Here is a 23,994-nt window from a genome sequence, read left to right as displayed (position 1 = left end):
GTGATCCTTTACACGACATTTATGAAAGCTAGTGACAGAACCTCAGATTCAGCACTAATTTGACAAAAATATTTCTACTTTGCAAGAGTTCATGCCTGAATAGCACTAATAGTTTAAAAATAAACATTCAAAGGATTCTATTGAAATGAAATTACTGTCACTTATAGCCATTTATGATAATTATTATTGGAAGTTCAATGATGAAAATTCACTCTAGTCAGGCAATGGCCTCCAAGAATTGCTTGCTCTAAAAACAGTCAGTCATCTATTTTCTGTTACTATGCTATTCTGTCATATTCTTCCGGCCTTGGGGCATTCTAGCCTGTGTTAAGCCTGCCCTCAGCGTTAACTCTGTTAATATCATGTTGCTTATAATTCTCTTGTAAAACATTGGCTGTCTGAGGAAGGAAGCTATCCAGGAAAGAATATTTTAAAATCTTATTACAAAATAATGTCTAATTTCATCTAAATACTAATGCCTATTTATACGATTTACAAGTTACATATAAATATTCAATTTCTTTGCTTAATTTTCCCAGTCTGCCCTAGGGTATATTTACTCATCATCAAATGCCAAATACTATCGAGTTTCTTTTTCCTTCTTTGAGATAATCACTTTAGACTTAAGCAACCTTCATGACCAAGTCCAACACCAATGAATAGATTTCCTTCAACTTTAAGGATTTAATGTCAGAATGACCAAAAATACAGAGAAAAGAGAGAGCCTATTAATAAAAAAGAAGAAAAACCTGGCTCCACCTATGACCTTTTGACACACTGATATTTTCATCTTGAAAGATATACAAACAATACTATAGAAATACTCGGGTCTATAAGCTGGGATAAAAGAATAAAAAAGCACAATGGTTGTGCTAGATTGGTTACTGAAACAATCAGCAGGCCAGATGCTTGCTAGCATTTCAAAAGTTCAACTGCATGACTTTCCATTTCAAATTAGTAGATCTAAAAATCACACAGTTCTCTGCAGCAAGAAACATGCTTAATGATTAATTTTTCCCTGATAATTATCATTAATTTTACCAATAGTTTTACTCATTGTTATTTTTCAACATAGACTGGTCATTTTGCAAATGCATGCTTTTGGCTATAGGAAAATAAACAAACAAAATTAATAGTTTTTTTTTTACGGTCTCTTAAAATCAAAGAATAGAGTATATGAATTATTGATCAATAGTATGAATCAGCAATTTTTTTCTGTAAAGGGCCAGCTAGCAAATATTTTAGCCTATGTGGGATATATGGTTTCTGTTGATTTGTGGAGACAGCTAAGGAGTACTGAATGTTACAAAGAAGATGCAGTGCCGTGATTGAGTTCTCAATTACAATACAATAAATGTAGCTGACATTATCAGTGTTACAGTTTTCCACATTGTGATAAGATCAAAAGAACTGAATGGCATGATTTTTTGCTCTAGAATATGAATAGGGTGAAGTTATGAATAAGTGATGTTAATATAAAGATTTCTTTGGTAAAATTCTTAGAAGTAGACCATGCTACACCTTAAAAATTTAAATTTTGCCACAAATAATGTTTATGAAAATTGGCATTTAATCTTTTATTCTCAAAAAAGTTAAACAACAAAAAGTGGAGTTGAGAATGTAGTAAATATCATATAATAAGAAAAACATTTTGAAAATGATATTTAAATATTGGATGAGCAATAAACTAATATGAGTATGTGCCACAAAAATGCTTAAAAAGAGTGGCACTGATAATCCTCAAGAAAAGGAAGGGACAGAGGGAGGGAGGGAGAGAGGGAGGCAGGGAGGCGAGAGGCAGAGACAGACAGAGAGAGAGGGAACAAACAAGAGAAAGAGAGAAAGAGAAAGAGAGAAAAGAAAAAATCACTTTCAAATTAAATTATGCTGGAAGTCTGAGAACGTCCTCTTTTCTGGGGCTTGTTGGAAGGGGACAAAGGATGGTGTGTGAGCCTTGTATAGCTACATGAAGAAGACACAAATTAGTGCACAAAATGGTTGAACTTTGAATGAGTTTCTGTAATTTAAGCTATGTTATTCCAGTGAAAGAGATGCCTGCACATAAGTGGAAAGCTGCACAGCTACGAGAGAGTCTTGGAAAAATTTCCCACCAGACACTGCTTGATACTATTTATGGAATAGAATTTCAGTTTCTTAATACCATCAGGAGGAAAAATTGTTACGTGGTATAGTTGGTGGACACGGAAGAACGTCTCAGGGCACATATCCTGAGTAAAGCACACCAAAATGTTTGTGGCATTTCTAAAACCTACTATATTGCAAATTCTCCAGTTCCTTAACTTCTATTCTAAATCAAACAATGAAATAACTGGACATATTTCTACCTCCCTCAGAAAAGTTCGCCTCTGGCAACTCTTTTGGGTCAGAACTATTCAGAACATCAAAAAATCCCTCCAGTAACTATGACAACCCTCCCCTAACTTCCAAACACAAAGGGAGAGCCCATCTGGCTTAAAACCACTGATTATTTTACCAAAGATATGGCTGACGCTCTCACAGATTTCCAGGGAAAATAATTTAAAGCTTCTTATCTAGGCATAGTCTAGTGACAGTTACCAATTGCTAATAATCATTTTGGTCCCTTTTTCCTGTACGATAGTTAAGTCATCAGTGGTAAAATATCATAGCACAATAGTTAAAAATATGACTTCATGAGAAGACTTGAGTACTGGCTTCATGGCTTGCCAAATCTGTGATCATGTGCAAGTAAATTAATTTTTCTGATAAAATAATCTCATGAGTTAAAGTATTACATATAATAATAAATATAGACTGGCAAACAATATGCGATCAGGCAAATAATATGTGATCAACAAATGCCAGTAATAGTAGTAGTAGTAGTAGTAGTAGTAGTACTAGTTGTTGTTGTTACTACAATGTCTGTTCTATAAATGTTGGGGTAAAGAAAAGAGAAATATAACCAAGCCAATGCAATTCCATTTGTTTTACCCTTCTATACTGAGAAATTATTAAAACTATTGGCTTATTTATATGCACCAATTGCCAATAACACTATTAAACTGAAAGCATTACTGCACAAAACTAGAATATGTGCAATTATGGAAAGTAATCTAAGTTTTATGATATCTGTAGAAGACAGGGTAATTGTTAAAGCCTTTATGAAAGCAAGCACAAACATTAATTGCATATCTGTTGAGATTGGCAGAGACATTCCCAAGTAGTATTTATGTAATATGCCTTTCCTCTAAAATGGAGGCCTAATTACTTAGTTATTCTAAATTGCAGAATGAAAAACAAAGGAGCAGTTTTGGCCATGTGGGTAAACAACAGATTTCTAAAAGCTAATTATCTCTTTATTTAATAGACTGAAGTTGCACCAAATGAGACATTTAAGTCTAATAAATAATAGACAAATTGTAACCTAAAGACTAAAATATAGGAGCTGCTCATACAGTTTTTATTGCTCCATTAAATAAGCTCTTATTTACTTCCCCCAAAAAACATAATTACACAACACTGGGTCCATTTCAAGGCCATTTTGATCTGCTATTTAAAAATGATGTGAATCGACTTACATACTCAGGAAGTCTTAAAGTATAATATTTAAATTCTATTATCAAATGCCCTATTTGTGTCCATGATTAAGAAATAGAAATGGAATTTAGAAAAAGTTGTGCATAACCACATAAAATTACTACTACTACTTGCCTTACTAGAAATGACTACACATAAGAATAGTTATGTATTTTAAATTAATAAACACTAGTGTTTACGCTTAGTCCTTTTCAGGTCAGATGTTTAATACTTTAGGTATTTTTTCAATTAAAATAGTTTAAACTTAAGCATCAACCTTCGACATTTATTTAAAATTTATATATTAAATAAAGATATTGTGAAAATTTAACTTGCGTTTATGTAATACCAAAACATTCAACAGAACAACCAAAACTGTGTATATGAAAATTTAAGAGACCTTCAGGTTTGACATTAAAAAGAAAAAAGAGAGAGATAGAGAAAACGAAAACAGGAAACATCATGTTTTAACACTATAACATGGTAACAGGATTGCTTTCTTAGTTTTGTTGCTCAAAAGGATTTTTTAATGCTTCATTTTTCTTCTTGGAGAAATTCAGTCCACTATTTTTATCTTTATTTTCATTCTATTAACAAAAATTACATTCTAAAATGATAGTGATCATAAATAATAGTAGATCAGGAAACAGCTGCCTGTTCTCTTGCCAAAGGCAAGTAATGATTTACTACGGATAAGAAAGAACAGGAATTTAATTTACTCTGCTATCTCAGGTAGTGATACAAGAATTGGTACACCTGTGAAAAAATTCAGTTCTTATTTGCATGGAGGAAATATTAAAGTCATGAAAATATATAGAAGGAAGCTCCCTGTGGGTTTATGGCAGTTATGTGCAGATTTTTCTCTTCCTCTGTCATTCAGGGATATGTGTCTTACAAAATAAGCTAAAATAAAAAGTTCCTGGCCCAGTGAGATAACAAAAGACAATATAAATTCGTTAATCCACCCTTCCACATTCCTTTAAGGCTGAGAAAGCCAGGCTAAAAATTTCTACAAAGATTTGAGCAGTACCATGTTCTGTACTAAATATAATACCTGCAAAGAAAAATTACCTAAAGTTTCAACTGATCCTCACAATGTTTAAGAAATACACCATATTAGCACATACAGTGCAGCTTATAAACATAAGCATGGTTATCCAAAACCATATACACTGATTATATAAATCTTATCAACTTCTGAGGATTTTTATTAAACAATATTTTAAATTAGAAAGTTTGATATATAATATTAGTCTCCTTAGTTCCATGAGACCAAATTTTATTTGTTACTACCACCAGCCTAAGCAGTCTCCATCTCATCATCCTATCTTATTTTAGTTCCTGTAAATTATCATCTGACATTATTTTAAATATTTGGTTATTTGAAGCACTCATTAGAAGTTTAAACTTCATTACAGCAGAAACCTTTTTACATTAATTTGTAATTTCAATACAAAGAATAAACTTTGATGAATAAAAGAAACAATAAAAAGTGGGCTTGCTATGATTTGTCTTTTACCAATAAAATGTTATTAGAAATGATAACACGTGTATTTATAATCATATTTGTCAAATACCACATATGCATAAAATTCAATGTATCAATTTAAAAGTATAAAAAATGGTATTTTACAGGTTTTCAGTAATTAAGTGCTAAATTAGATATACTACTTCAGTAACTTTTATTTTATAAAGACTTTAAATGTTATAAAAATCATGACTTGACAAAAAGGGTATTCTACATATAATATGGAAAAACAGTAACTGCATACTTGTGGTTTTCTTTTTTTTTTTTTTTTGAGACGGAGTTTCGCTCTTGTTACCCAGGCTGGAGTGCAATGGCGCGATCTCGGCTCACCGCAACCTCCGCCTCCTGGGCTCAGGCAATTCTCCTGCCTCAGCCTCCTAAGTAGCTGGGATTACAGGCACGCGCCACCACGCCCAGCTAGTTTTTTGTATTTTTAGTAGAGACGGGGTTTCACTATGTTGACCAGGATGGTCTCGATCTCTCGACCTCGTGATCCACCCGCCTCGGCCTCCCAAAGTGCTGGGATTACAGGCTTGAGCCACCGCGCCCGGCCTTGTGGTTTTCAAAAAAGTGGCAAGGGTACCAATAAATAAGCATGTAATGATATATTTGTTACATGGTTCCGTGACTTACTTGGCAATAACAGTTACTTTAAGAAATCAAATACTTTGTTCCTTTATATTAATGATTGTGTTGATTTTAAAGGAAAACTAAAGACCATTCAGAATAATTGTCACTTATTGGGGTTTTAGAAGAGGTCTTTCACTTTGGTGAGAAAAATATGTGTTTCCAAATATTAAAAATTTGGGCTATTATCCCTAGATTCTTTTAAATTCCACAGTCTAAAAAAAAAAAAAAAATTCAAAGTTGACTTGCAAAAATTTCAAATGTTTTTAAAAGACAAAGTCTCACAGTAGCTTCTTAAATCATAGCTGTTTTAGCATCTCGTATCAAATGAATCTGATTACATCTATAGCATGTTCATATGTATGATATAGATATAGCATATATCTGTATTTATTTTACAGATGTATTATTTTAAAATTATCTATTTTAATATTATTTATATAAATCAAAGTTACTGAAGACTACATTCTTCAGAGGGCACTCCAGAAAAATGTTAAAATGTATGATGCATATGCAGCTCAGAATATTAAAGGTTTGGAAAGTCCTATAGGGTGAGGATTTTACATTTATTTGAGGCCCACCAATAATAATTTGCAAATCATGTTTAGGAAGAGATAGTACAGAAAAAATCTAATAAAATAATCCAATAGGTCAAATAATATGAGCTCTATGATTAACAAAAGAGATAATAAAACCTTTCTTTAAATCTGTTGTTAAAATTAAAAACATTCAAACCTATTTTAAAATTAAGAATAGAAGGTAATGTCCTCAATATAAAATTACCTACTTTAAAGCGACACAAATCAGCTATTAAACACAATTGATGGCTACATATTAGAATGGTTTTCATAAAATTGAGAAACAGATCCCAGTATAGTAAAACCTATATATAAAATACATGAATAATTAAGGAATAATTACAAATAAGTGGAGCAGAGTCATACTATAAATAATCAAAACTAGAAAAGAAATGAAGTTGATATGAAATCACTGAAAAGATTTTCTAAACTTAAAGGTAATAGAAAAAATCACAAAAGCAAATATTAAAATAAAACATCATAGAATGAAAATAAAACAGTTTTATATATGTCAAGATATAGAAATAAAAAAGCTACATTGGAAAAAGATATTTAAAATGTAACTATTAATACATACTGAGCTGACTTGTGCAAATCAATAAAAAGATAACACAATTCACAACAGAATAACTAAAAACGAACTATAAACACTTTTTAAACCCCAACTTTTTAAATATTCAAAGAAATGCAAATTGACACAATAAAATATAATTTTAAAATCTAGAAAATTAGCAAAAATCTTTAATAAAAAACAAAACCAAAAGAATAGGGCCGGGCGCGGTGGCTCATGCCTGTAATCCCAGCACTTTGGGAGGCTGAGGCAGGCGGACCACGAGGTCAAGATATCGAGACCATCCTGGCCAACATGGTGAAACTAAAAATACAAAAATTGGCTGGGTGTGATGGTGGGTGCCTATAGCCCCAGCTACTTGGGATACTGAGGCAGGAGAATTGCTTGAACCCGGGAGGCGGAGGTTGCAGGGAGGCGAGATCGCACCACTGCATGCCAGCCTGGCACCTGGCACCAGAGTGAGGCTCTGTCTCAAAAAAAAAAAAAAAAAGATTATTCAACCAAGGCACATAACCCAGTGTTGAAAGTTGAGAAAATTAAAGTTATGCTTCTGAAAGTCAGTTTGTAAGCATGCATCAAAAATCTTTAAAAAGTTCAGCAACGAGCCGGGCGCGGTGGCTCAAGCCTGTAATCCCAGCACTTTGGGAGGCCGAGGCGGGTGGATCACGAGGTCAAGAGATCGAGACCATCCAGGTCAACATGGTGAAACCCCGTCTCTACTAAAATACAAAAAAATTAGCTGGGCATGGTGGTGCGTGCCTGTAATCCCAGCTACTCAGGAGGCTGAGGCAGGAGAATTGCCTGAACCCAGGAGGCGGAGGTTGCGGTGAGCCGAGATCGCGCCATTGCACTCCAGCCTGGGCAACAAGAGCGAAACTCCGTCTCAAAAAAAAAAAAAAAAAAAAAAAAAAAAAAAAGTTCAGCAACATAAAGTGAGACACCGAATTGCATATTTAATAGGATCATAGCTACTATTAGAAGGTAGAAAAATTTAAACCTGAAAGAACTATGTGTGGAAATGTTCATGGTTCTTTGGATAGGAAGACTACTGGTAACAGTCTTTTGATCTACTATTTTTTAGGTATTTTCCATAATGCAAATAAATTTGAAAAACAAACTTATTCTTAAAAATGAAAGTTTTCTTAGGGAGACACAAATCTAAATTAAAACATTACTGAGACTCCATTGGAAGTTTCATTAGAATTTTTGTATCCTATCAAGTTTCAACTTTTCAAATTGGTATAAGAGAGAATTATGAGAATTGCTCTGTGTAATCAGACCCTTGGGCAAAATCCATAAACAGTACATCCAATCTGCCATCTAGTAAATCATCTAGATAACTTTGGCCAACACTAAAGGAGCTAATGCTCAGGCTGTGCGGGGTGGCTCACTCCTGTAATACAAGCACGCTGAAAGGCTGAGGTGGGTGGATCACCTGAGGTCAAAGGTTCAAGACCAGCCTGACCAACATAACGAAACTCTGTTTCTACTAAAAATACAAAATTAGCAGGGCCTGGTGGCGGGTGCCTGTAATCCCAGCTACTTATGAGGTTGACGCAGGAGGTGGAGGTTGCGATGAGCTGAGATCGCGCCATTGCACTCCAGCCTGGGCAAAAAGAGTATAACTCCAACTCAGAAAAAAAAAAAAAGGAGAGAAAGAAAGAGCTAATATTCAAACACCAGAATCTTCTGTAAATTAGGAAATTTAAAATTCTTTCCAGAAGCATATTTTAAAAATAAATAATAAACTTTTCTGATCTCCATTTTCATTCATATTTAAAGAAATTTCTAAAAATATTCCCTAAATTTCAAACATAAACAAGAAATTGTGTTTAGATGATTTTCTTTCCTGGAAGAAGCAAGTGCCATACATTAAGGTACTTGGTTCGCTTTGGTAAGCATAAAATATACCTGTAAAGTGAAATAAAGAAGGCATCTCCGTCTATTTCTGGGGAAACATTAGGCGAATTTGCAACCCTGAATTGTAAACTATGGTGATTTAGCAGTGAAGTGGATGGAGTTTAATTAAAGCCTTGTTCAATCTTTATTGGCTTGAAAGTAGAAAAGCCACATTTTTCAGGGAATGAAAATATAACTACATTTTACATAATTCTTCTGCTTCTAAATAAGTGGCATCTTTCAGCTTCTTGAAATACATATATACATATGTTTCTGTAAAATTTCAGTACCAGTCTCTAAAAGATACTTTGAAACATATTGACAACAATTTTGTCATGTTTACGAGAAAAAAAAGTATCCAAAATTTTCAGACTGCTTTTTTCTTTTTGTCGTTTTTTTGAAACAAAATCTCACTCTGTCGCCTGGGCTGGAGTGCAGTGGCAAGATCAAGGCATACTGCAGCCTCAACCTTTCAGACTCAAGCAATCCTCCCACCTCAACCTCCCAAGTAGCTGGGACCACAGATTGGAATACATATACATTCCATACATTGCAGTTGGCTGTTATGTCCCTTACGTCTCTTTCTTTTAAACAATGTTTATCCTCCCTCACTTTTTTTCCCCCCCTTGGTGTATTTTGTTGAAGAAAACAGGTTATATGTCCTATAGAATATCCCACAGTCTGTTTCTGATAGTTACTTTATTAACTGACACGCATTATTAAAGATTGGTTATTGAAGTAGTAATTGAAGAAACATGAATACACTGGAACCAAACGAGCAGAACAGAGGATGAAATCACCTATGACATTAGAAAGAAGACACTTTTTGTTAGTAAACAGAAGAGGGAAAAGACCATAAAGAAATAATTGTTCTATGGTTTAATTACAGAAACAAATGATTGCATTTTCCTTTTTCACTAAGTTCATTAATATGCTAATAAAGCAGCCAGTATAAATCTTAAGTATACATAGAATAAATAGCAAATTTGATAGTACTCACCAGTCTTCATTTCTAATAAGCGTTTTTTCTTTTGTTGGCGTTCAAGTCTTTCTCTCTCTGCTAATTCTTTAGCTATTCTGGCACGTTTTTCTTTTTCCTCTGCTTCTCTTTTTTTGATGTTCTCCTTTATTGCTTGCTATTACAAAAAATTTTGAAAAATGATCAATTTTAACCAGTGATTCCCCTGCAAACTGGAAAATTATCTATTTGAAATTATACTTAAGACAGAAACATTATCTTTTAGATAGTGGTGAGTTATGTTAGCAATAGAGTCTTCTAAAAGGTATGCACAGAAACCCTTATTAAATATGTTACATATCTCTAAATACAACTGTTATTAAACATAAACATGCATGTTTAAAACACCTACATTCTAATGAAATTAACTAAAAGGGAGGTGGAAACAGAAACTGAAAATTTAAAAAAGCATTTAATTCACAAATCAAAACTGTCTTCTCATATACATTTTCAAAAGTGTCTAGCAACTGAATTAGGGTTTTCCATATCTCCTATGTAAAACATATTATCAAGTACAAGAAAAATTACCAAATTAAAGACATGATAAAAGAAGTGAAATCTTGTAGTGGCTACTTTTTTATTACAATCATATGTGTAATTTTTCTCATATAGAGATAAATGTCCTAAAGACAACTAAAGAAACATTCGGCATTTCAAAGCCAGGTCCTCTGGTTATTGATCAAAACTAATAATAACATGCTAATCATAAGAAGATCTATGATTATTTAATTTCTTATTTTCTAAGTGTTATACACAATGAGAAATGCCTCTCATGTGGCATAAAGGGGAATGAGCAGGTAAATATGGATTTTTACGTGCCAACAAAGAGAGTAACATTATATTAAACACCAAGGAAACCAAACAGTTAACACATTGGAAGTTTATCACCACTGGTATTAAATAGAAAAGTATGTAACTAAACTATAACAAGTAGGTGGCTTATGTTATTTTTGGGAAAGGCTTTTATTTCTTTTCTGTGGTACTCTTTATTTTTAAACTCTAAAGTTAATACAACTTCTTCATTAAAAATCAAATAATAAAGTTTAATATTTTTGACCAACAATAAAAAGAAACAAAAAGCATAGAGTAGAAGGGATATTAACTTATGCATGCATGCATGCATGCATCCGTCCATTTATTCAATTAATACTTACTGAGAGACTACTAAATAGTATTGTTGTAAAGTGGGGGAGAAAGAAACAGAGAGAGAGAGAGAAAAGGAAGGTGGAGGGGGAGAAGGAAGAGCGCATAAGAGAGCGCACTGAAACAAGTTTACATTCTATGTGGTAGGGTGGGGCGAGAGGCAGAGATAAACAATAAATAACAACAACAACAACAACAACAACAACAACAAAATAAGAGTGCTGTGGCATCATTCCTGAGGGGTTACTTTACATTGGATGGTTAGATAAGGCCTCACTCCGACTTGATTCAAGCAATCTTGAATATCAAGGAGCTAGGTAAGTGATAGTCTAGAAGAAGAACATATCAGGTAGAGGGAAGTGCTAATGCAAAGGCTGCTGGTGAGTTTAGGAGACAAGCAGAAGGTGAGTATTAAGGTGTCAGATGATATAAGGGTGGCATGCTGATCCAGGGAGGAGGCCTGATCCCTCAGGGTCTTCTAGGCCAAGGTAGGAGGTTGGATTTTCTTTTAAGGGTACTGGAAAATGACTAGAGATTTTCAAGCAGACAAGTACAAAACTAAGTACACTGAGATACAAGTACCAATCAAGCACCTTTGTTTTAAACTGTCTTTTCAAAGATATTTGCATAATGAAAAGTATTTGAAGATAGAAGTATCTCCCTCCTAAACTAAGGGGTTTGTTACTGCCCAGAATGATACAGTCTTACTGCCTATTATAAAAAATTGCATTCCCTAAATTCAGGATTTCCCTCCAATAACATAAACCGCTATGTATATGTGTTACCTGGCCCTCTTCACATGGCCCTGTGGGAATACGGGCTCAGAAACGTTAACAGAAATGTCTAAACTGGCTATGGCTATTGTGTGAATAGTAAAGTATTCTTTGTCTCTGACCCCATATCCATGAAACAATGCGAACTTAACTTGTTAGCCTGTTAGTAGGTAAATTCTCAAACTCTTCATAGTTCCTGACATATATAAATGCTAGTTATTATTGCTAAGCTATAAAATACAAGCTGTAATACTAGATGCTTTATTGTGCAATCCCTTTAATTTTCAACTTGGATTCTGCATTCTCTAATCTAGCCCAGAATGGTTAAGTATTTGTTCACTGTAATAAAGGTAGTAAGAGGCAGTGATTACAAGATCTGAAAGCTCACTACAGTCAGTGGTTTTCCACCGTATTGCTTCATATTATGGTGACATATATTAAAAGACAGCTATGAGACAAAAGTTTCTATAAAAATCAACGTGGTAAGAGTGGTAGAAGAAGATAATCATGGGTTCAAAGACAAGTGTGTATATCTGTATGTGTGTGTGCGTGTATGGGGTAAAAAGATAGTTTGTGATAGAGAAAGAATTAGCAAATATTCAAGAATCAAAATCATATTTCTTGCTTGAGAGAAATGAACAAGAGGAATCTACAATAAATAAATACCACATAGCTTATTGATGAGTCTGATTAAGGTATAACATTTTCTGATGTGAATTTTCTACTCTAATAACTGAATACATTTCAATGTGAGTATATAATAGGCCACGTGTTATCAGATATAATTGCCACACCCTTTTAGTGTTCTCATGGGTGAAAAAAGCCAAAGTTCTTTCCCAAGATCTACAAAAACAATATTTACATTTAGAAATAATTTCTGAAGTTCTTAAACCTATTTTGTTTTATGAAAAATACACTATTTTCATTTAAAAGCCCACTAATTTAAAACATACCATATTCTGATATAAAACTATTAGGAGAAGAATTTTAGCTGAAAAAATACCAACAGCATAGAAAGAGCTGTTTAGTATGAGACTAATATTCCAGTACAAACAGTAATTTGGGATTTTATTTTATTTCAAATGTTTAGAAGTAAAAGTAGCTTAACACAGAAAAGCTGAATAGTTAAAGGAGAACAACATTATTCTGGATATGATTGCCTCTTAGTGACTTTCATCCTAAATCTGAATTAAGGAAGAAAAGTTAAGGGTTAGCCACATATAAAGATAATCGGCTGTAAGACATTGATATTTTTAAAAACACCGTCTTTTCTTGACCTTGTTTTATATTTAGTCAACTGGCAAATAAACTGCACTGCCACCAGCTACTTTCAGCTACACTTTGCCTAAAGAAATTATTTGAGTGTTATACGTCAGACAGAGTTTGGTGCAACACCGCTACTTCCAAGTAGAATGATAACCACTATTCTATTCTCCAGTTCTGTAAGTTTGACTTTCTATGTTCCACATGTAAGTGAAATCGCATTATGGTATTTGTCTCTCAGTGAATGGCTTATTTCACTTAATATAATGTCTTTTGGGTTCATCCATGTTATCGCAAAGGACAGACTTTCACTTCAGGGATAAACTCAACTTGGACAGGAAGAATTTATCTTTTTGAACATTTAGTCATAAAATACATTTTTGTATTCCATTTGTTTGAGATGATGGTTTCATTAAAATTTAGTAAAATGTATCTGAAACACTTCCTAGGCCAAGTATTTATTTGGAAGATTAAAAAGTCAATTAATTGCCAGATGCGGTGGCTCACACCTGTAATCTCAGCACTTTGGGAGGCCAAGGCAGGCAGATCATGAGGTCAGGAGCTCAAGACTAGCCTGACCAACATGGTGAAACCCCATCTCTACTGAAAAAAACATAAATTAGCTGGGCATGGGGATGCAGGCTGAGGCAGGAGAATCGGGTGAGGTGGAGGTTGCAGTAAGCTGAGGGTAGGCGGAAGTTGCAGTGAGCCAAGACAGGGCCATTGCACTCTAGCCTGGGTGAGTAAGACTCCATATCAAAAAAAAAAGAAGTCATTAAATTAAAAATTATTTATAGAACTATTCATGTTTTCTATTTCTCTTAATTTCAATAAGTTATTTTTTTCTAGAAACTTGACCGTCTCATCTACCTTTTCCAATGCCAGCCTACAAATGTTTACAGAAAGCTCTTTTCTTCTATTTTCTATATCTTTAGTTATGTTCCTTTTTACATCCTCAGTATTAGTTTTCTTCTCCTTTTCTTGATTAATCTTTTCAACAAGATATTTAATTAACTTGTCTTTTCAAAATAACCTTATTCTGGGCTTTTGAGTTTATGTCACTTTTTCTTTCATTTAATCTTTCATTTCTCTCCTTCTAGTTGCTCTGGGATCATATAAATCCTTTATAAATTTTGAAGTCAGATACTTATATCTGTAAGTCTTTCTGATACAAGTTTTTTTTATTGATACATAATACATGCACATATTTTGGGGATACATATGATAATTTGATATATTTATATAATATGTAAAGAACTAATCAGGCTAACTGGAATATCCATAACCTTAAACATTTATCTTTTCTATATATTAAGAACATTTGAGTTATTCTCTTAAGCACATATGATATAAATTTATTTATACCACTTTTACTGCAACCCGCAAATTCTAATGTGGGGCATTTTTAATATTGTTCAGGTGTAATTGTTTTCTATGATTTCACCTTTGACATGTGACTTTTTAAATGTGCTCTTAGAATTTTCAAAATAGAGGTTTTAAAATTTCACCCTTTTAATTTTATTTCTAATTTCATGTCATTGTTATCAACAAATAAATAAAAATGATACTTAAAAATGTATTCAGATTTCATGGTCTCCAGTATGTAATCAATTTTATAAAAGTCCCAATTATGCATGAAAAAATGTGTATTCTTTTATTATGGAGTTTGAATTCTACATATACTATAAATTGAGTCTATTAATTGTTTAACCCTTGTCTTTAATGATATTATTCTGCTTATCAGTAAGTTAGGGAATATAATGCTAAATTTGTCCATTTATCCATATAGTTTATTAATTTTTACAATGTCATTTTGGGATTATATTATTAAGCACATTCCATTTTTAAATTGTTGTATCTTTCAGGTGAATTAAGCCTTTTGTTGTCATGAATTAATGTCTTACGTCTATTTTATCTATTAACATAGTTTCCCTCTTTCTTTTAATATTCGCTTTGTATTTCATTAACTGTTATGTTACTTTAAACCTTTCTATATCCTTTGTTACGGGGAGGTCTCTTAAAAGGAACATAAAACTAGATTTTGGGTTTTATCCAATATTACAGTCCTTTAAAAAATTTATTGTGATTTATAAAATGTTTGTTTCCATCTATTTGTCTGGCTTTAGCTATGCTTATATTTTTATTTTTCCTGATATATATTCTGGTGTGTCTTTCTTAGTCTATTTCGCTCACTACAGTTTATAATTTATACCTGATATTTCTATCCTTTCCCTGATTATCCTTGTATTTTTATTACACAAATTAGCAACTTAACAAGACCTAAAGTTAATTGATATCTATATCTCCATTTCTCCCTTGAAAATAAAGAACACCTGACTTCTAAATCTTTCTCACTCAATTTATAAATTTATATAACATTATTTTATTGTGTACTTCTTTTCTTTACATTTGCTTTCATGGCAGCTATGGCTGCTTGTCTCTCAAATCTTCTTTTTAATTTGTTGCTTCTTTAAATACAACCTTTAGAGTGGAGGTTAGCAAACTCCAATCCTTGGATTGACCATGTATTTTGTAAATAAAGTGTTATTGGAATATAGCCACAGCCATTCATTTACATATTGGCTATGGCTGCTTTTGCTCTGTTGCTACAGAGACTGTATTGCCTGCAAACCTGAAATATTTACTATCTGGCTGTTTAAGAAAAAGTTTGCCAGTCTCCATCTTAAAAATTCTTTTAACGTAAGGGTGTTGATGAAAAACATTCTTGTTTTCTGTTTATCTACAAATAGTAGATAATTCCACCTATGCTCTACAAAGAGCTTTTGCTGGATACCCCAAATAAGAAGAACATTTATGTTGGTGCACCACTTAAAGATCTCACTCTCTTCAGCCTTCTGCTTTGGCAGATAAGTAATCTGTAACTAATTGTTGTTGCTTTGGGTGTCATATCTTTTCTCTCTGGCTGCAATGTTTGTTTTGTTTTCTTTTCTTTTTTTGTCTTTAGTGTTGTGTAGCTTCACTATGCATTTAAAGTGAGTTTCACTTTATTTGGCTTTGTGTAGGTTACATTTCCTATTCTGTGGATTCTTAATCTGGAAAATTCTTAGTCACCATTTTGAATATTGTCTTTCATTCAATCTTTTTGAGTCCATTCTTCTAGGACTTTAATTATAAAAGTGGTAGGCCTTCTCATCCTGTTCTCTACATTTCTTAAGAAGTATTTTACACTTCTAAATATATTGTCCCCCTGGTTTGTATTCTGGACAATTTATTTGTATGTATTGTGCAATTCATCATTTCTTTCCTTAACTGAGCATAACCTGCACTTTAATCCATTGAATGTTTAATTTCAACCGTAATACTTCCACTTCTATGCATTGTATTTGGTTCTTTTTCAAAACTGCTCAGTCATTTTTGGTGTTCTCCTGTTGCTCTCTTTTTCTCTTTTTAAAAATCTCACACTCTATTTCCTAAAATATTTCATATATTGTCACTAAATATTTGGGGTCTTAGAGGCCTATATATGATCATTTCAACACACAATCCTTTGTTTCTTTGTATATTTGGTGGTTAGGATTCAGTTCTTAGTTAATTAAACTTAACTTGTGAGATTCCTGAGGACCTAAATTGTAACTGTCCTCTGGCACAGATTTGAATTTGCTTCTGTAAGTAGCAGAGATCATTTCTAACCTGAATAAGTTTAATTTGCTTTTGTCACAGGCTTATTGTAAAAGATTTATTCACTGTACTCACCAAGTTGTAGTATTGGTTTTCATTCCCCAGGGCCAGCCTAGCTTTCCCTTTGCTCACTTATGCTCAATGTTCAGGTTTCAACTTCATTCTTTTCTCTTTAATCACATTTGCCTTGGAGATTTCCCTAATTTTCTCACACAAGACAGCCATATTTTTAAAATAGTTTGTTGTATTGTGGTGAGATGGATTTTTAAGAGTCCCTAGTAAGCCATATTGTGATAAGCAAAGTTCTCAAAAGTACATTGTTTCATAAGGTTGAACAACACAGAGATCTTATTTCTGAAAAACGTTCATATGATATAGCAGTTCTTATATACTACATATATTTTAGGGGATACTTTATACATGTGTGTTTCATGACCCAAAGATTAAAAAAAAAAAAGGGGGGGGGGTAATTGGACAGCCATATCAAATGAGTCCTGAACAAGCATTTGAAAAAAGATTGCGAAACTGAAGATCAAGAATGTCTTCAAGAATAAATTAAATATGACATTTCACCACTTTTAGAAATTGTAAAAAAAAAAAAAAAAAAAAAAAAAAAAACATGATCCACATGATCCAAGCTTACTGCTGCATATTGTAAAGACAATATATCATGGTAAGAGAGTGGAAATTGAAATTATATTGTTTGGTATAAATAACCACCTAGAACTAAATAGCTGTGTGACTATATCTCAGTTTCCTCTACTGTAACATGGACAAAATAGTACCTGTAATACAGAAATATTTTAAGACATAAACGAGATAATACATGTAAATAGCTTATATCATTGCCTCACACATAAATTTTAGCCCTACATAAATGCTAACAAGTATTATCTCTTTACAATAACATCAATTTTTTTTTATTATTACAATATCATTAATGAAATTCCTCAAACACATTTATCCAGCAACAACTCAAGAAAAAGCCATTTTCTGGCTTATATCAATTATATATGCTTCCATCAAATGTATGAGGGAGTGCCAATTTTCATAGTTACTATGAGAATATGAATGCTTTCTATTCAGAGATGCTGGAATACGATGGTACACTGAGTTGATTAGGAGTAAAATGGTTGCATCCAATACAAGCTGCATCACTTGGCAGGGAAGCTATAGTGGCGAATTAAATATGGAAGGCAAGATGTAGTTCTCAACCTCAAGTCTAGCTATTATACCTCTAAAGATTTAATTTACATATATATACACATTGTTTTTAATATTCTAAATCTAATGTTCATTATGAGATTTCATTCTGGAAGAGTTACTTTACTTTCCCGTGTTTTCTTCAATAAAGTACTACTTTCATTTGAAATTAGACATTCCTAAAAAATTCGGAACATTGTCCAATAATACAATTAACATTTGTTTTGTATTTTTCCCTGAAAGTACAATTTAAAATATCAATGTGCATTTTCCCCTCCTTCCAAAAAAAGCATTATAAACAGCCTATGTTCCAAATATGCCTTTACTTGACAGATACATCAGTTTTATTTTATGTTATAAAATAAAATTGTAATAAAACATAAAATACAAAAATGATAGTATTAAATACAAGTAGACTGCCATAGATTCTGATTTTTCGATTGTACTTCATCTATTTGAGTTTTGGCCCATTTAAACAGATTCACCTACCCAACTCAACATTTTTCAACATATTATAATATCCTGTATATTTTTGTGACATAGAAAACTAGTAGAGATTTTATTATTTAAAAACAAGTTGAAAAGTTTATGAATTTGCCTTCTTGTTCAGAGTTCTATTTCATTCAACCCGAATGTATACTCAAGCTACACAAGTCAGGGATCTCTTCAGCACAGGTTTCACTAAACTCAAATATATTTACTTTTTCCTAAATATTCAACTTTGTCTCAAGTCCCTAAAATGAGATTAGACAAACCCAACTTAAATCTCCATGTTTTCCAGGGGAGTAACTGTGAGGTACTATGAAAACAAGACTAATCTTCTCAAAGTAAACAAGCACCTGCAGATCTCATACTTTCCCACCAAACACCTTGCTTACAGCTTGTTTAACCTTAAGAAAAGGTAATGCTTCACCATACTTAATTACTACTTTCTAGAAACTCATGATGACCTCAACTTTAGGAATTATTGGAAAATATTTTAATTTGGAAAAAGAACCCCTTAAAAATACATTTCTGTATTCTCATACATATTACTGTAGTGAAACAGAAAAAAAAATTTTAATTAATACTAGTCACCAAAGTCTGAAAGAATATAGAAATTATGTGGTTTACTTTTCAGTTTTCCACTAAAATTATTTCCTTTGATAACTAAATGTAAAAACTTTCCCCCAAGTGCCAAAAACAAACAACGAATTATAGTTACTTTGTGGAAAATAAGTTTATTGTAATAATCACAAGATAGATGTTTTAGAAAGAAATCTAGATTGACAGCAGAATTAATCAAAATAATTTTTCTAGTATTACCAAATCCAATTAAAAATGCTATCAATGAAAATAGGAGAACATGATATACTGTCCTCTGGCACAAACAATTCATCATCTTAACATTCAATGTGAGTTGCTATTAGTTGAACTTTTTATAACTGTGAAACTTATGAAAATGGGAAACTATCCTTTGAGGAACAAACTAGAATATCCCAAAGGATGTGCAGGTGCTGATTATTAAACTGTTTCAGCTTAAGTTGCTCTTTATTGTGAAATTGGTCTCAGATAAAATAACAGATTACTTATTAATCCATCACAGATGTAACATCATTGGCCCTTCTTAACTTTGCTATGAGTTTCCTTGCAATTCTTCCCACACTTCACAAAATTTTCAGGTAAACGAGATACTTCAACCTATTCACATTTCTTTAATAGATAAAGTATAAGTTGTTTGGAATAAAGTTTTTTCCAGCGTATAATCTACTTTCCCATTGTGTGTTCCGTTCCCTTGTGTTCAGAAGTGATATCCAATAAAAACGCTATTTTTATCTCCCAACTAGGAGGCTAAATAGCCATGCACAAGATGGTAGCCATGGTGTGCTTAAAGGGAGGCTTGGTGATGAAGCAGAATTTTTTTGAGCTACTGCTAATCACCTATTCAAGGGAAACTTCCAACTAAAGTCCCACTAGTCTCAGACGAACCTAATTATGTTTAAAATGCAACATAAAAAATAATCTTAACATGTATCCTCTCCTTCAACCTCTCCCTCTCCTCTTGTCTCTATGTGAGGGTGTATGAGACCAATCTAGAAAAGTCCACTGCATCTGATGTACAAAGAACATACCATTTATTCATTTTTGTTTGTAGTATTCTAGGTTAATGCCACCTTTTTAATGACATGACTTAATATATATTATTATTATGTGTTAGTTATTAAGTTGATTTCTTTTCCCTACACTATCAATCTATTTTTATTCTCACTATTGTATTAGAATAATCTAGGCATTATCTTTTGCTACATTATTTCAGAGAACAAACAAAATCTTTTAAATGTGGAAAAGAAATAAAAATTAGCAGTTATTTACTCATAGAGAAGCTGGCAGTCAAATCCATTTATTAGGTCATTTAGCAATTTATTTAGAATAAATCTTACCAAGAAAGAAAAGAAAGTAAGCCAATTAGTAAAGGTCTGTTTTTACTGCGGAAAACTTAAAGAGTAAAGACTAGAGGAACTTATCAGAATTAAATTATTTTTCAAAGTTGCAAACTCAAAATATTCAGCACTTGAAATTGATCTAATTCCTTAAATAAACAGATATTAAAGTATAATAAGAAAGACAGCCTTATAGTTAGTATATTTATTTTGTTCTAGGTTTGGAGCATTATAGCTCCAAGTTTGATCTCAGAATAACAAAGGTGCTAATGAAGACATAAGTCTTATGTGAAAAGACTCCAAATACAATTTTCAAGTTGTAAGCCCACCAAATTAAGCAAGGATAGAAGATGCTTCCTATTATAATTGCACAAGCTGGCTCAACACTCGACCATAGGACTTATACATGATTTTCCCTCCTCTAACACATATAATGAGTCAATCTACAAGATTCAGGAGCACACAGAAAATGCTTAGTGCTTTGACATTCCTTTTGATGATCTAGTTGGTCCACATAGTAGTCAGCATAAATGGCATTTAGAGTTGACAAGGATCAAATTTGTGTAATCCAAATGATTTGGCAAAATGAGTTTTGTTCTGGCTGTCCTCCTTATCAAAGACAATTTTACACTAAAAATACCCTGTGACTGGATGATTTCATTTTTGTTTGGCACTTCACTACTTTAGTCTGAGAATTCAGTAGAATAATAAATTATATTTGATCAACAGATGCAGCAAGATTAACTGAGTTATGATTGATTTTATATTTGTTCACAACATAGATTTCAATTGTAGAAACCAAAAATTGACTTACAGTCAGCAAACAGCAGGAATGACAAATCTTTATCTAGATGAAACATAACTTTAACAAAACTGTAGAAATAATGTAAAGCCAGAGAAACAGGTAGCTATTTATTCACTTCACAGTATTCTATATGGGAGCATAAAAGTTAAAAAGGATAAAATACAGTATCAATCCTGTTATAATGAGATTGAAAATGTAAAATTATTTTACTTCTATTAAATGGTTAACTTGTTTTGAGGGTGTATGTATGTTATGTAATTTCATCTTCAAAAAGTAACATCCCTAAGAAATGCATGCTGTTATTATCAGAAAAACTGAGGCTCAGTAAGTTTAAGTAATTTGCCTATAGTCATATCACTAAAAATCTACAGAGATGGGACTCAGTCCCAAAGTTCTCTGATGGCAGAACTTGCATCTCAACCACTGCTGTCTTCCAACTAGAACAGCAAACAGCAAAACATCACTATTAATAACCAATGAATTGGCTGAGGCCTATCATAGGCAGATTTCATCAATCATTTAAGATTTGAAGAAATCAGAACTAATCATGTCTCTCTTTAATTGTCATCACAGGCAATTCAGATGGGAGTTATATATAGGAAATGAAGTTCCAGGAGAAAGAAACTGGATGTTATGAACTAGAAAATAATAACTACAAAGCTTGGCACATATGTCTATAACCATATACAAAAATGATGAGAACAACAATATATGTTTCTCCACTCGTGTGTGTGCAATAATAACCCTTTTCAAGGCAGGGATTTTTTTGTTGTTGTTGCTCTCTAAATCCTAACCCCAAAGTGGGGTTTCCAGATATTCAAGGTCTTAGAAACTATGAATAAGAAAGGAATCTAGTGGCCTTTTCCAGTACTTTAAAATCCCAACAGGAAATGTTCATGTGCTCAAAAATAAGCCAAAGAAATGAAAAAGTATTCTACATGGGAATAGACATACCACACATTTAGTCACAAAACAGCTACATATGTCTAATTAAAACAGAAAAACGACACATTTTTAATAAGTTTAATTTGGTAGAAAAATTCTTTTGAAACAGGTTACCTGTAAGGAGATCTGTAACAAAGAGGTATGAAGAGGTGAAAGCATTAGGAAAAATTTCTTTAAGATGAGATGTTAAGGAAAACAAATAAGATGTCAGATAAAATTTCCTTAAGGAGCTAAGAGTGTTGTACTGTGCTAATAATTTTAGATAAGAAAGAGAATAGTAAAAGAACTTTCAGTGATAAAAGGGAGAAGCATCACCTGGATAAGAGAGCATTAAAGAAAAGATCGTGCAATTTGGGTCATGTGAGAAAAAGCAATTAGATCAAAATCCTCTCATGTGAATGGAAAGTGGAAACAGTACATACATTATGCTTCAAAGCCACAGTGGCCAACGAAAAACAAAAAAAATTAGGTTTAAATTCAAAGGACAAACATGAACACGCTACAGCTATTGGACATATTAAGGAGGACGAGGTTGCTCCCAAGATGCAACAAAAATTCCATGAGCTCAATTAATCATGTAGATACATGATATCATTTGTTAATAACAAATAGATTGGTTAATAGCATGTAATAAATCTAAAACCAGTCAGAAACAGAAAACAATGATTATTGCTATACAACACTACATGAATAAAGGTATGAACTTCACTTGATATAAAGCTTGATGCCTAATAGGCCACCAGTTTACTCAGTATATAGTATAAGGTCAGATATTTCCACCTAGTACCTCCAATCTGAATGTTTTTTATCTTCGCTCAAGTCTGACAATAAATAAAAATCGATTACAGAAAGATATTGACCCTCTACTCTTCACCTTAACCTTCACCTCGGCAACCAGGCTTTACATTAATAGTCCTGTAATTTTAAAAGAAAACATTTCGTGCTTTGAAATAGAAGCAGGATCTGAAAACATTCCTCTATCATGAACCCATCAATGCAAACAGACAATTATTATACCTAAAGACTATGATAATAAAGTCTGCCCTGTGCTGATTCTCTCTAGCAAGTTATCAAAAACACTCTTAGAAATTACAACTGTGGCTTTCCTTGCAAGCTCTCTAAACAGCAACATGCCTGAAGCTGTTAAAGAACAGGGCCTGGGGTCAGGCAGGCTTCCATTCAGCTACCAATTCTGAAGCTTCTCTGCAAAGACATGGAGCTTCTCTATGCTGCAGTTATCTCACTCGTCATATTCTGGACCTCAAAATAAAAACACTGTAAAGATGAAGTGGGACATTCCATGCAAAGCACTGGGCACTGGATCTAGTATGAAGCAACTATTCAAATCACGACAGTTGTTTTAGTTTTGCTCTGTTGGTCATGGTAACAAAAATAAAGCTAAACAAAATTATAATGCAAACTTACGCCCTATTTCTTGGGAAATTGATCGGTAGTTCGAAATAGAACCATTCCCAATGAGCACATTATCTATAATAGACTGTTTAAAAACAAAAACAAAACAAAACCCAAAAATTAATTCCCAGTTGAGAATTCTCAAGTGGAAGAGGAGTGAGTTAAACTGCTGTCAAAATAAACAGCTGTTCCTCAGAGAAGCTACAAGATTTTGAAACTTTTCCCCCTTGGTCTACATGGCTTGAGGCAGCAGTCTGGAACAGATGTTCCTTCTTTAGCGATTGTATCAAGGCTCTCATAGAGCAAAAAAAATGAACACTAAGAGCTGTATCTATACAAATTAGTCATGAGATCCTAAGAAAAAAAAAAGAGGAGAGACTGTATGAGTTAGTCAAAGGCATAGGGAAAAGCTTTTAAACCCAGCCTTTAACTGCTTAAGTTTAAATCCCAAGACAATCTTAAAGTATACATATTTTGGATCAAGTTTTTACAAACCAAACTATTATTCCAAAAAACGGCCGCTTTTTCTTTTTTTCTTTTGGGAGAGAAGTTAGGTTTCAAGCTAGTCCTATTTGACACAGCAATAGCAGTTATGCATTTAATAGATGTTAACA

The 23,994-nt window shown here is 32.8% G+C and overlaps 1 protein-coding gene across 1 annotated transcript in view; it reads right to left on the bottom strand.

Annotated features, from left to right (window-relative positions):
• Positions 1-23,994, bottom strand: part of DIAPH3 (diaphanous related formin 3) — a 489,112-nt gene that overhangs the window by 137,183 nt on the left and 327,935 nt on the right. Inside the window, exon 25 of the mRNA XM_074387642.1 lies at positions 9,759-9,894. Within this exon, the coding sequence (XP_074243743.1) occupies positions 9,759-9,894 (136 nt within the window). The remainder of the gene's footprint in view (positions 1-9,758; positions 9,895-23,994) is intronic.

Source organism: Saimiri boliviensis, chromosome 16, assembly GCF_048565385.1.
Source record: "Saimiri boliviensis isolate mSaiBol1 chromosome 16, mSaiBol1.pri, whole genome shotgun sequence".
Taxonomy (NCBI): domain Eukaryota; kingdom Metazoa; phylum Chordata; class Mammalia; order Primates; family Cebidae; genus Saimiri; species Saimiri boliviensis.
This window is presented reverse-complemented; position numbering and strand designations above follow the sequence as displayed.